This window comes from Rhinatrema bivittatum, chromosome 12 (genome assembly GCF_901001135.1).
Source record: "Rhinatrema bivittatum chromosome 12, aRhiBiv1.1, whole genome shotgun sequence".
NCBI classification, from domain to species: domain Eukaryota; kingdom Metazoa; phylum Chordata; class Amphibia; order Gymnophiona; family Rhinatrematidae; genus Rhinatrema; species Rhinatrema bivittatum.
Genome location: NC_042626.1, coordinates 38660340 through 38673630, shown reverse-complemented (window position 1 = coordinate 38673630; position 13291 = coordinate 38660340). Strand labels below are relative to the sequence as shown.

Genomic DNA, 13291 nt, shown 5'->3' with positions numbered 1-13291 from the left:
TACAGGAATGATGCAGTACTGAACAGGGTGTAACTTGATCTCTGTCCCGCTTCCTCACCTCTAGGTAGTGGATGGGACTCCTTGCACCCCAGACTCCACGTCTCTCTGCGTCCAGGGCAGGTGTGCTAAGGCAGGCTGCGATGGCCAGCTGAACTCCAAGAAGAAGTTTGATAAGTGCGGCGCGTGCGGAGGAGACGGCAAGAGCTGCAAGAAGGTCTCGGGACTCTTCACCAAACCCATGTGAGTCCACAGCTCGCCCTGGGCCACATAGGGGGTCCTTTTCAAGCTGCCTGCATTGTTGCAAAGTCCGCAGGTGCTCTTTTCCCCAATGGCCTTTGCACCAATTTTCTTAAAAATTGCCTGGGGAAAAAGTACCTGCGGGGATTTGCACTTGCTTTTTTCTGCAAAGGCATAGCTGCCTCCCCCAATCTAGCACTGCCCTGGGTACGCCCCCACTAGAATGCAGGTAAAAGTGCGCCCCTTATGGAACTATGCGTGCAATTTTACCTGCACGCAGGTGTGCCAAGTTATGTGGGTAAAGCACTTTTTACCTGTGGAAATCTCTTTGAAAATTCCTCTCTTAACCTTGGACAGGCTGGCTGGTCCTTTGTTGGATCAATGTACCCTTGTGTAAGGCTGTTCTCTCTTTGTTCCACATACCCAGGGGCGGATTGCAAGAAAATATCAGCCCAGGGGATTTTTTTTCAATGCAGCCCACAGGGAATCTGGCTAAGTCTCCTGCACTTTCCTTGCAGCGCATACTTCCACAGCTCCCAAAAGCAAGCCAAACTGAGAGGTACATCATGTGACCCAGAGGCTGGCAAAACTGAGTCAAACAATCTCCAACATAAATTTCATATTTCTCCTAAATAACTAAGTAGTAAAGCTCACCCTAGACCAGGAGGGAGCAAACAGAGCTTCAGTCACCATTCCACCCATGCAATCAGTTTGATTACATTTCTTATATCTATCTATCTATCTATCTATCTATCTATCTATCTATCTATCTATCTATCTATCTCCTAAATTCTTGCTCTGGTGTTGAAGTCTCTTGCCAATCAATCAGCTCTTGAATTAGTTGCCAACTAATGACTGCTAGCCAGTGTCAGAGATGCACACATACGCATAGCCTCTCTGACACAAACACCCACTTTGTCTGTATCTGAGAGCGTGTGTGTGTCTATTTGACTCAAAACCACACACATTAGGGATGTGAATCGGGCTTCGGACGATTGAAAATATCGGACGATATTTTCAAAATCGTCAGAAATCGGGGGCTCCTCCAAAACGATAGGACAACCCCACTCTCTCTCTCTCTCTCTCAGACATTCACATTCTGCTGTTGGGCTGCTGCCCATGTGCTCAAAGAGTGAGTGCCCCCGCTCCAGCACTGCCGTGCCATGTAAAGGTTTTTGCTTGCTGCCAGCCCTGCTCCAGCCCCACCTCCTTTCCCTATTCCCACCCTTCTTGGCATCACCACTTTCTCGGAGGCTCATGATTCCATAGCCAGCAGTCCCTTCTTAGAGCTCAGCCCAGCCCAGCCACCTCCAGACAGAAGCCTCCCCAACACTGCACAGGCACATCCCCTCCCTTTCTGTGACTGCAGCTTGCTTCTACTTCTCCGTGCTCTCCACCACCACAGGACATTCTCATTGACTGTGTGCTATACAGAATCTGCTGCTTTTATGGTTCCCAAGGCTTCTGCTGTTCCTGCAGGGCTTTAAAAGAAGAAGACTTAAGCCCTGGCCGAGACTGGGCTCCAGCTGGAAACCTACTTAACCACATGGAGCCAGGGTGGTCAGAGCTGATGCAAGGGTATTAGGTGCCCTAAGTGAACCTTACAATCTGCCCCTGCAACCGCCCGCATCTCTCTCAGACACACAATTTAAAAATTATGAATGTATAATAACAGATTTTTACATAGAAAAGGACATTCAAAGTACAGGTTTTTGAGATAAAAATATCACAACATGTATATTATATTTACGTGCACTGCTGTGCTGCCAACCAGAAAAAAAAACAAAAAAAGGGCAGTTGGAGCCCTTACCGCCTTAGGTGAATTATAATGCACGTTGGATGTGAGCCATAGCGATGTGCAGAGGGACGCCATATGTTGCATTCGTGATTCGGATTCGTCGAGGAGCAGATACGTTGCATTCGGCCGAATGGCGCCCCGATGCGTTAATACGGCGATTTCTATTCGTGTCCCAGCTAAAATTAAAATTAACTACAACCCCCCATCCTCCTGACCCCCCCCCCCCCAAGACTTACCAAAACTCCCTGGTGGTCCAGCGGGGGGTCCGGGAGCCATCCCCTGCACTCACACCCTCGGTGCCGGTTTCATCATGGCGCCGATAGCCTTTGTCACAGGGGCTACCGGTGCCATTGGTCAGCCCCTGTCACATGGCCATCGGTGCCATCTTGTGCTCCTACCATGTGACAGGGGCTGACCAATGGCACCGGTAGCCCCTGTGACATAGTATGGGCAAAGGCTATCGGCGCCATTTTGAGTAGTGGCATCGGATGGCCGGAGTGCAGGAGGTCGCTCCCGGACCCCTGTTGGACCCCCAGGGACTTTTGGCCAGCTTGGGGGGGCCTCCTGACCCCCACAAGACTTGCCAAAAGTCCAGCGGGGGTCCGGGAGCGACCTCCTGTACGCCAGCTGTCGATGCCAGTACTCAAAATGGTGCTGATCGCCTTTGCCCTCACTATGTCTCAGGTACCGACGGTCGGCCCCTGTGACATTGGGAGGGCAAAGGCGATCTGCTGCCAGTATTCAAAATGGCGCCGATCGCTTTTGCCCTCACTATGTCACAGGGGCTACCGGTGCTATTTGTCGGCCCCTGTCACATGGTAGGAGCAATGGACGGCTGGCGCCATCTTGTGCTCCTTCCATGTAACCGGGGCCGACCAATGGCACCGGTAGCCCTGTGACATAGTGAGGGCAAAGGCTATTGGGGTCATTTTGAATACCGGCAGCCAACAGCCCGAGTGCAGGAAATCGCGCCAGGACTCCCGCTGGACCACCAAGGACTTTTGGTAAGTCTTGGGGGGGTGAAGAGGGTGGGGGGGGGGTTGTAGTTAATTAAATGTAAAGGGTTAGAATGGGGTTTTTTTGGGAAATGAATACATACATAATTAATGAACGGATCGGGGTCCCCCGAGAACGGATGCAATGGATTTGGCTCCCCACGAATTCAAATACCGAATGGGACGAATCTGTCCCTGCTGCACATCCCTATTAGGTGTAGGCTTGGCCTTCAGAAGTCATAAGTAAACTGAATTACAATATAGTAAACCTCCCAAACCAGAAGAGTGCTACTGCCAGCACTCAAACAGAAACAATCCTACCTATGAAAAGGCAATACTATAAATATTACACCAGCCCCTAAAACACCAATACATCTGCTTTTAGGAAAACAGAACAAGCCAAGCTACTATAGACCCTACACAACACTACATGCTAGAAGAACCTCACCTTGTTCATACATACAGAACACTGGCAGAGCTTCACCATATATATGAATAATGAAATCGTAAATTACTAAGTATAAGCATTCAGAAAAAAGTGAACTGGAAACCGCAACAAGTCAGACTCTGTATGCAGTGCAACAATGGAAAAACAGAAATATGCCTCATATAACATCAAACAAAATCAAGAAATATAAATTATAATATGAAGACCATACTAATAAAAAAAATATATTAAAAAAATCCTGACAAATAGAACATCCAATAATTAAAAATTCATACAAAATTTTCAAAATGCCAATAAAATATTTCAAAACAGTTGATACATAAAATAACACCCAATATTTAAAACTATAAGAATAAAATCAATCCCTTGCTTTCACACCTGGGAACTTTTGATTTCCAGATGCCCTGAGATTATCATGCATTAGCAGGTGAGATGGGGGGGGGGGGGGGTATGTGTGTTGTTGCACACACACTTTCTCCATGCTCTCTCTCATATGCTAAATCATATATAAACACACACACTTTCTCTCACATGCTCAGTCATATTCTCTCATGTTCAACTATATACATACACATTCTTATTCCCTTTCTGTTTTACATGCTAAACTATTTACACACACACGCATGCTCACACACTCTCTCTCTCTCTCATGCTCAAACATACATACCCATGCTCAGACCCTTCTTCTCTCATGCTCAACCATATACAAACATGCTCATTCACTCTCTCTCACATGCTCAATCACACACACATGCTCATATGCTGTCTTTCACATGCTTAATCACACACATGCCCTCTCTCACACATGCTCAATCACACACATGCTCTCTCTCACACATGCTCAGTCACACACAGGCACATAGGCTCTCTCTCTCTCACATGCTTAATCACACATACACTCATATGTTTTCTCTCACTTCCTCAATCAAACACATGCTCTCCCACAGGCTCAATCAAACACAAACACATTCACACATGATCTTTGTTTTCCCCCTCTGGAAGCACAAGGGGCAGCAGCCTCCTCCTTCCTCCCCCAGGGGCCATCAGACTCTTCAGCTTTCTTCTAGCCTTCATTTGTGCAGTGCTGCTTCTGCTTCTGGCTTGGGGGGGGAATGGGGTATGGAGAGGGAGCCAATGCTTCTTGCACCCCGTAGACCATGCTGCTTTTCACTGGGGTGAGTTTGGAGGAGGCAGATGTTTTTTTTTTCTCCTGTTGGCCTCACTGCTTTTCTTTACCAGACTGGCAGGGGGAAGGAGGGAGAAGGAGGCCAATGCTTCTCGCAGCTCCGTGGGCCACATTGCTCCTCACTGCCAGGGCGATGGGAGAGAGAAGAGGAGGCTGATACTCTTCACGGCCCCACGGGCTGCGCTGTTCCTCACTGCCGGGGCGGGGAAGGAAAATCAACCTCATGTTTCTTGTGACCCTATGCTCCTCACTTCCAGGGTGGAGGAGAAGTCCAATACCTCTAATGGTCCTCTGGGCCATGCTACCTCTCACTGTGGGGCAGGGGTGGGCGGGAGGATATTGCCAATGCTTCAGCACAATGGCGCCCCTGGTGAATGGCGCATATGGCTGCGGCCATATCAGCCATAGGTTAGCTACGGCTCTGGGTAAGGCATCTGTAGAAAGAGCAGATGCAAATGTCTGCAGATACTTTGTCCCTGGGGCAATTTTCAAAGTGAATTATGTGCATACTTTCAATTTGAAAATGAGTGCAAAGTCGATGAGTAAAAAGTGCTCATATACTTTTAAGCAATGCTTGAAAATTGCCCCCGTATTTAGGTTTTTTCCCCCCTATGTGTATCACTTTGTACTTGTCAGTTTTCTGATAGCCCACGCAGTAGCAAAGTGTGCAGGAACGTTTGATGTGCATATTTTGTATTTAATTTTCAAAGAGTAACTGCCCAATCTTTATTTCTGCGTGCATATGGCTTTTAAAATTGCCCTCTGAATTTGATCTTCCAGTTAGCTGCCCAGTACTCCAGTCTTGCAAGTTCCTCCTGCCATTTCTTGCAGTCTGCCTGTGTTCTAACTCTTTTAAATAATTTTGTGTTAGCTGCAGATTTGATCAACTCACTCATTGCTCCCTTTTTCAGATCATCACTGAATATGTTAAACAATAAGGTTGTGCAGAGGCAAGATTTTTGGTTTGGTTTGTTTGTTTTCATTTGGACAGAAGGGGATTTGGTTCATTTAATATTTATTTTGGTTTTGTTTGTTTGCCAGACTGCATCAGGCAGGCAGGTTTCCAAGGGCTCCTCACAGCCCCCAGACACTCAGCTATTTACATTCCTAATAAGGCCATCAGCAATAACAAATTGGCAGTCCTATCCCTACCTTCCTGGGCACACATCCTTGGAGATTAGGGATGTGCTTTCATTTTTAAGGAAAGAGACAATGTCGTCAATATTTGTTTATATCGAGAAAACGAAAAGAAATTCGCTGACATTTTTTGTTTTTGTTTTAATTTTTCATTTAGTGTGCAATATTTCAATTTAATGCACACTATATAAGTTAGTATGCACTATCATAACTCACGTAGCGCACCCTAACTGAAATAATGCACATTAAATCAAAATAGTGTGCACGAAATGAAAAATTTTAAAAGATGAAAAAAATACCTGACAAAACTAAAAAAAAACAAAACAAAAAAACAAGAAGAAAGGGTGAGAGGAGACCAAAATGAAGGAAAACAACAATTGTTTTGATGCTCAGCCCCTATTGGAAGTGCGAGCGAAGGCAGAGTCCAACTGCAAGGCTACGTTTTGCAATTCCAAGGTGATGCTGTCCTTTCAGGTCAACTTGCTCCTCCAAATCAGAGCAGAGGCTGCCAAGATGGAAGTGGGACCACTCTACCATGTCCCTGAAGGCCCTCTCAAACAGTCGATAATGGCAGAAAATGACTTTCTGTTTAGTCTGTCTAGTAATTCTTGTCCATACTAGAAGGATATAGTCCAGCTGCCAGCCATAGACCTTGACTACTTAGAAAATATTTCTGCTTATCCAGGTCTGTTTATTGTTATTGACCTCATTTGTACTTCATCACCTTAGGCAGATGTATGTACATGACATGCCATTTACATGTCTGTCAGCCTGAGACTCAGCTCTTCTAGGTCTGCCTCTCTAGTTTCCAGAGATTAAACTTTTTCTCTATGAGATAGAAGCATTTTGCAGCAGGTGCACAAATATAACCTTTCCTCAACAGGCACATAATAAAAGGAACATAACATGTGGCATGCAGTGCAGAAGACTGTATAGCCACAATCCCACTGCTGGACTGCTGTCTAAATCTATCAATCTATCGATATATACTAGATATACATTTTAATCTAAATCTAGATATATAAAGGGAGTAGGGAATAGAAACATAGAAGATGATGGCAAATAAAGGCCATACGGCCCAACCAATTGGCCCATCCACATTTCGCTTTCAGCTTTATAGACCCTTCCTTTTTCTTAGAGATCCTCTATGCTTGTCCCATATTTTCTTGAATTCTGTTATAGTCCTAGTCTCTACTACCTCCAAAAATAATGCTTAACAAAGTTTAAATTCCTTAAAATGCTGTGTGGTCTTAAAGATTAGTTTAGGAATTTAATAATGGGGATTTAATTCAACTAGCCTTTCAAGGGTATGATATTGTTAGGGTTGGACAGCTTAATGCTCCCCATATAGCCTAACTGTCATGGTAGCCTAACCTTCAGTTGCTCACTCAACTAGCTTCTCACTTCACTAGAGACTTATACTACCTCCTAGGCCTCATCCCCACCTACAGTCTATTCTTTACTGAAATTAGGTAACTACTGAAGTTTCCAACCTAGGGTAGGAAAATATTAATTAGTAATAGTAACTACTAATCACTAATGTTTTTTTTTTCTTGGCATTTACAGTCATGGCTATAACTTTGTGGTGATGATCCCAGCTGGAGCCACCAATATTGATATCAGGCAACGGGGATACAAAGGCATGGTCAGTGATGACAACTACTTGGCTGTTAAGAATGGACAAGGTAAATACCTACTGAATGGCCATTTCATAGTGTCTGCTATGGAGAAAGACATCATGGTGAAAGGAAGCCTTCTTAAGTACAGTGGTACTAGTTCAGCTGTGGAGATACTTCAGGCCTCGAAGCCCATCCAAGAGCCGTTGACCATTGAGGTGCTGTCAGTTGGCCAGATGACCCCACCACGGGTTCGCTATTCCTTCTACGTGCCCAAAGAGAACAAGGATGATAAATATCGGAAAGATGGAAAGAGTGGGCCAATTCTGCACAACAGTGTACTGAACAAATCCAACAGGCTGGATGTGGGCATACCTGATTACAAAAGTTCATCTAATAAGTGGCTGGTAGGCAGCTGGGATGAGTGCTCTGTAACCTGTGGCAATGGGCTGCAAAAACGAACTGTGGAGTGCCGTGACTCCTATGGACAGCTGGGCTCAGGCTGTGATGCTGCACAAAGGCCCTCAGATACTAGAATATGTGACGACCCATGCCCAATATGGGAGACTGGGGTATGGACCTCATGCTCCAAAACTTGTGGTCGAGGCTTCAAGAGACGCCTGCTGAGATGTACAATGGGTACTGGTGTCCTCCTGCCCAGGGACCATTGCAACCTCAGGAAAAAGCCACAGGAACTGGACTTCTGCATTGTGCGGTCCTGCTGACTGCTCCCTGACTGATCAGAAGATGTGGCAAGATGGCTGGGGGCTGCCTTTTCTACTTGACAGCTGGAGATCATACAGCTGCTGGTTGCAGGCCAACATGAGGGGAAATTGCTACATATTTCCCAAACTATGACCCTTTGTTAAAAATAACAAAAAAAGAAAAAACAGCCAGTGAGCTAGAGATATATCCCATATCATTCCAGTTGCATGGAGGAGGACTTCCATGCAGTAAGAAACATCTACCTCTAAACTTAAAAAAAAACCACCCAAACCACCTTCTTTCTTCCACACCCACCATTGTTGTCCACTGGGGCATGCAAAAAGAGTAAAGGTGAAACTTTGCTGTTCTGATTTAAAAACAGTTCAACTATTTTAGAGGTGGAGAGTCAGTGGTGCTCATTGCTTGACTTATCTTTCTGGCTCCCCTGTCTCCTCACCCAACCCCCGGTGCTGTCGAGATATGAAAACAAGACATTGGAAAAGACAAAAAAAAAAATGATTGCTTGCTTCCCTGTGCAGCGGTTTGTAGCGATCTGGGATATCCTTCACCTTTCACACATCCTATTGACTCTTGAGTATGACGCACAGAAGCTTCCAAGGCTCTGGTTTGTTTCACTGGTGCCATAATGCAGCGGCGGTTTCACGATGTTGGACCGGCCCGGGTATTCGCCGCCCAGGTCGGCCCAGGACACATCACGTGGTCTGCCGAGCTCGGCTCTGTCACGGCCGCGCATGGCAGACCACATGACTGGAGCGATCGGCCCACAGGGGGATGCCCAATCCCCCGATAAGCCAATCCGCCCCTGCCCTAATGTAATGTAAGATTATTGTCCTTTGTCCATTTTTCACTTGTTATGAGCAATGTTCTGTTTCCTCCTTGCTTGTTTCTTTTCCCCTCTGTAGCTGCAGCCGCCCTCTAGTCCAGATGTAAAGAGGAATGTTTTCTTAGCATTACACCAAGACCATGAACGTGGCAGAGTAGGTCTGAATATTAAATCCAGTGGAGGAGTAAGGGGGGGGGGGGGGGGGGTTAGGGTGAATCATCCCTCCCAACCACATAAAAGACGGCCAGCCACAAGACTGAGTTTAATGCAACAACAGAACAGAGAAAAATATATCTGGGTTCTTGTCTTGATCTCCCCTTTTATGCCTGGAGAGTGTTTTTCTTATCCTAGTCCCTCAAGCTAGATTAATGATGTTCTCTGGACTGATACACTTGACTCTGAAATATCTGCAGAAATTAATGCTGGTCCATTGATTGATTGACACCAATTGTAGGTCTGTATAATGGCAGATTGGTCCCTGTATTACTTTCAAAAGTTAGTGGTGGTTTGTTGCTTGTTGCAGCCACAGTATCTATCTCTGTACAGATTAATGTTGATGTGCAGCATACACCTTTCCTTGTCTTACATGCACAGGTTGGTATTGGTGTATAGACTGCTATACCTGTCCTTATGTACCCATACAGATCAATGTTTATTGGCAGATTTATGCATCTGTGTGTCACATGCAACTATAAGTGCAAGCCTATAGATTGATAAGCCTGTCTTCATGTTAGTTTCAATTGATTTCTCATACCAAATGCCTCTGACTCCATATCAGTGTTGGTCTATGGATGTTGGTCTGTGTTTCCTGCACAGGTTAAGGGTGAGCTGTAGAATGATACATCTGCCACTGTGCTACCTTCACAGACTAATATCAGTCTATTAACTGGGCAGACTAGATGGACCAATTGGTCTTTATCTGCCGTCACCTGCTATGTTAGTATGGAATGGCACACATCTGCCTGTATTACCTGCACAGATTACCTAGCAGATTGTTTAAACATATCACAAAACAAGAGCTGTGCAAACCATTTTCCTCGTAACTGAAAAAGTATTTAAAAAAGTGGGTTTAGTAGCTATTAGAAGGTCAGAGCGAAAGGTTATGCAGCAATCCCAAGTTCAAAACTGAAAGTCCTATTTTTCCACAGTAATTTGTATTGCTGAAGGAAGATATTCAGATTCAATGGACCAGAACTAAAATAGCAGAGTGGTCCCTGGAAACATAAAGCAGGACTATGACCCTCATTCTACACCATATATAGGGCGTGGATTGATTCCATAGCCCCAGCCGAACAGCACTGCTGGACTTTAAAATCAGGCCTCCTCTTATATTCATCAGCAAGTGTATAAGACGACCAGACCATTTTGCATTCCCAAGTTGTATTTATTTAATAATGTTGTTGACTGTCAACAGAAGATAATGCTGAGCATATGTACAGGTGCATGTATGTTTGTCTATACCTGCCTGGTGCTCAAGGAGGGCTATGATATTAAGTACAGAATATACAGGGTAGATTCGGGTTATTTTTTAAATATTGCTGCAGAGGAGAATTTTTCTGAATGGCAGAAGTCTTTCTTTTTCTTTTTTTCTTTTTTTAATGACCTGGCAATATCCTACTGATCCTTTGGGCTTTCTGCTCCATTGGAACCAGGGCTAGGATCTGGCGCCATGATCCTTTTTTTGGACCTACCCAGGGGCATTCCCCCTTTGATAACCCTCTTCTATTGTTATGTGTACAATAATAGCACCCCCAATCCAAAATGCAGTCCTGTTAATGTCCACCAGTCTCTTTGTCTATGCAATGTGTAACTTTATCCTACTCCTATCTGCCTTGTCCTGGGCACAGTCACAGCCTTAACACTCAGGGTTATTATGCTAGTCAATATTAAGATGGAGGTCACTCCATGTGAGCAATTTGCCCTCTAAATGGGGAGAATCAGTACCACAATTAATATACAGTATATGCCAAGTCTAGAGAGTGAGAGGGGCACATATCCCCAACCTCCACTAGCATTAAAGCCCTATTGACACCTTCTTTCACAATGGCCACCCCAACTGGCAAGAAGAGATCTCATTGGTTAGATCATCTTTTCATCACTTAAGGTATTGTACAACTCAGCTATCAAACCTCACTATAAACAAAATTGTAATGGGAAGTACTGTGTGTGTGGGGGGGCTGTGGGGAGATGAGGAGGAGGGAGATTGACAGAGGAAGTGAGATGTCCAAAACCAGGTCACAGGATCAGACTCCCTGGGTGCTATCAGCAATGCCCCATGAGGTGTTACATCAGCAGCACTGTATTTTGCCCTCCCGTGTGTTATTTTTATAATATGGAATATGTGTTTTACTTTGTGTCTTTCCATGACTGGGGCATGTTTTTAATTACTATTATTTTGCAGTTCTTTTGCACTTTTGTATTGCAAAAGGACAAAAGGGCCATTGTATTGGCTTCTGTGTATACCATGTATACTTCAACTTCTGTCTGTGCGCATTGATAGCAAACACTAAGTAAAGAAACTTGTAAGTATGAAATGTATTGTTCAGTGATTGGTGTATATGATATTTTATTTATCCTGCACCTTAAATTGAAATGGGATCCTAAAATGCGAATGAAATATGTATGCATCTACATTTGGGTGGATAGTGTGGTTACCTAAGGTGGTATGTCTGATCTGCATAATGATTTCCAAAGGGAAGAGGTTGTTGGATGCCTGGGATAGCCAAACAGCAGAGGTGGTAGCCACCACAACTGTAACAGAATTTAAGCATGCTTTGGACAGCGGCAAGGGCGTGTGGAAGAGTAGTAAGTAGGAAAACATGAAGGGGTGGGTGCTTGTGTGTTGGACTAATTATAGAATGCTATATGCTCAGTCACGTGGAATATTAGAGGGTCAAGAAGGGAAGAAAACAAAGGCCATCATATACATGAACAATGGTATGAGTGTGCCAAGCTCCCAACAAGAGGAGACACAGTCAGCCACATAAAACTGCATCAAGGATCTGAGCCTACTGCCTGGTTCAAATAGTCGTTATCTGCTGACATCTACTGTGAAGAGGGGAGAAGGAGCAATGTTGTTAGTAGTACTAACAGGGCTGGATTTCCACATAAGCAACGTATGCTGCTGCCCACAGTGGCAAATTTTGAAGATGCCGTGCCAGCCATCCTGCCATTGCATCATCCAGGATGCACCCCAGTGTGATGCTGCTCCCTGGCAGAAGTGCCAACACTGTCAGGCAGCTGCCTGATTGAGGGAGCTGAGACCAAATGGGGGCATGGGCAAGAGTTAAGGACACCAGGAAAAATGCAGGAAGCTCAGCCTGTGTCTGTATGCTCAAGCCTGGAGGTCACCATCAGTGGGGGGCAGGGATATGGGGCTGAAATGGATGCTGCAGTGCTGGATGGTGGTGGAGGGGGTAAAGAGAAAAAGAGGAGGGCGCTGGGCAGGGTATATGGGGCTTAGGGTGAGAGAGTGGGGGACGGATACTGATGGGCTGGGGAGAGAGAGAAGGATGTTGATCATCATGGTGGGAGGAGAGAGAAAAGGAGAGGGGTAATAAGGATACAGAGGATGAAAGGGGAATGATCCAGATGGATGCTGTTGGACAGGGGACTTTGCAGTGTGAGAGAAAAGAGGATGCTGAGCACCATGGGAGAAGGGTGATATTGAGCACTATGGGCAGGGAGAGAGGGGGAGTAGATGCTGCTGGGCAGTGGGAGATGGAGAAAGAGGAGGATGCTGGGTAGGGGATGGGAAGAGGAAGGGGGATGGATGCTGCTGGGCAAGGAATGAGAGAGTAAGTGGCATGCTGGGATTCATAGCCTTTTTTTTCATACAGTATACAGGATTCAGAGTTCCAGAATGCTGGTTTTCAAAACCCTGTGAAGGTTCATGATGCAGTACTTCTGATAAGGTGGGTCAGCTGCAAGACCAATTTTCCAACTGGAAACAAGTTATCTGTTCACTTACCTCAGAGGTGCACAACCCTTGGAGAGCTGCAATCAGATCTAGTTCCTAGGATGTCTGAGTATTCATTTTATCTATTTATTTAAAATATTTAGCCCGCAGCCTCCAAAATTCAGGGTGGGGTACATAACATATATAATAATTTAAAAACAATACAGTGCTAAACTTGTGCTAATTTAACACATTTTCTATAAGACAACAAACAAAATCTACCACAGAGAAAAAGCAAACTAAAAAAAAAAAAAAAAAAAGCAAACATTTAATCCCTCAACACAGTATGCATTCCACTCAACATCATAAAGTCACATTTGCCAAACTCACTCCTTTGCATTCACTGACAACAGTCCAAAACTGCAGC

At 45.0% G+C, this 13291-nt stretch overlaps 1 protein-coding gene across 1 annotated transcript in view; it reads left to right on the top strand.

The window, feature by feature from the left end:
- Nucleotides 1-11491, top strand: part of ADAMTS15 (ADAM metallopeptidase with thrombospondin type 1 motif 15) — a 46834-nt gene extending 35343 nt beyond the window's left edge. The window contains exons 7-8 of the mRNA XM_029573229.1: nt 65-240; nt 7368-11491. Of these exons, the coding sequence (XP_029429089.1) occupies nt 65-240; nt 7368-8142 (951 nt within the window). The 3' untranslated portion in view covers nt 8143-11491. The remainder of the gene's footprint in view (nt 1-64; nt 241-7367) is intronic.
- Nucleotides 11492-13291: the final 1800 nt, after the last annotated feature.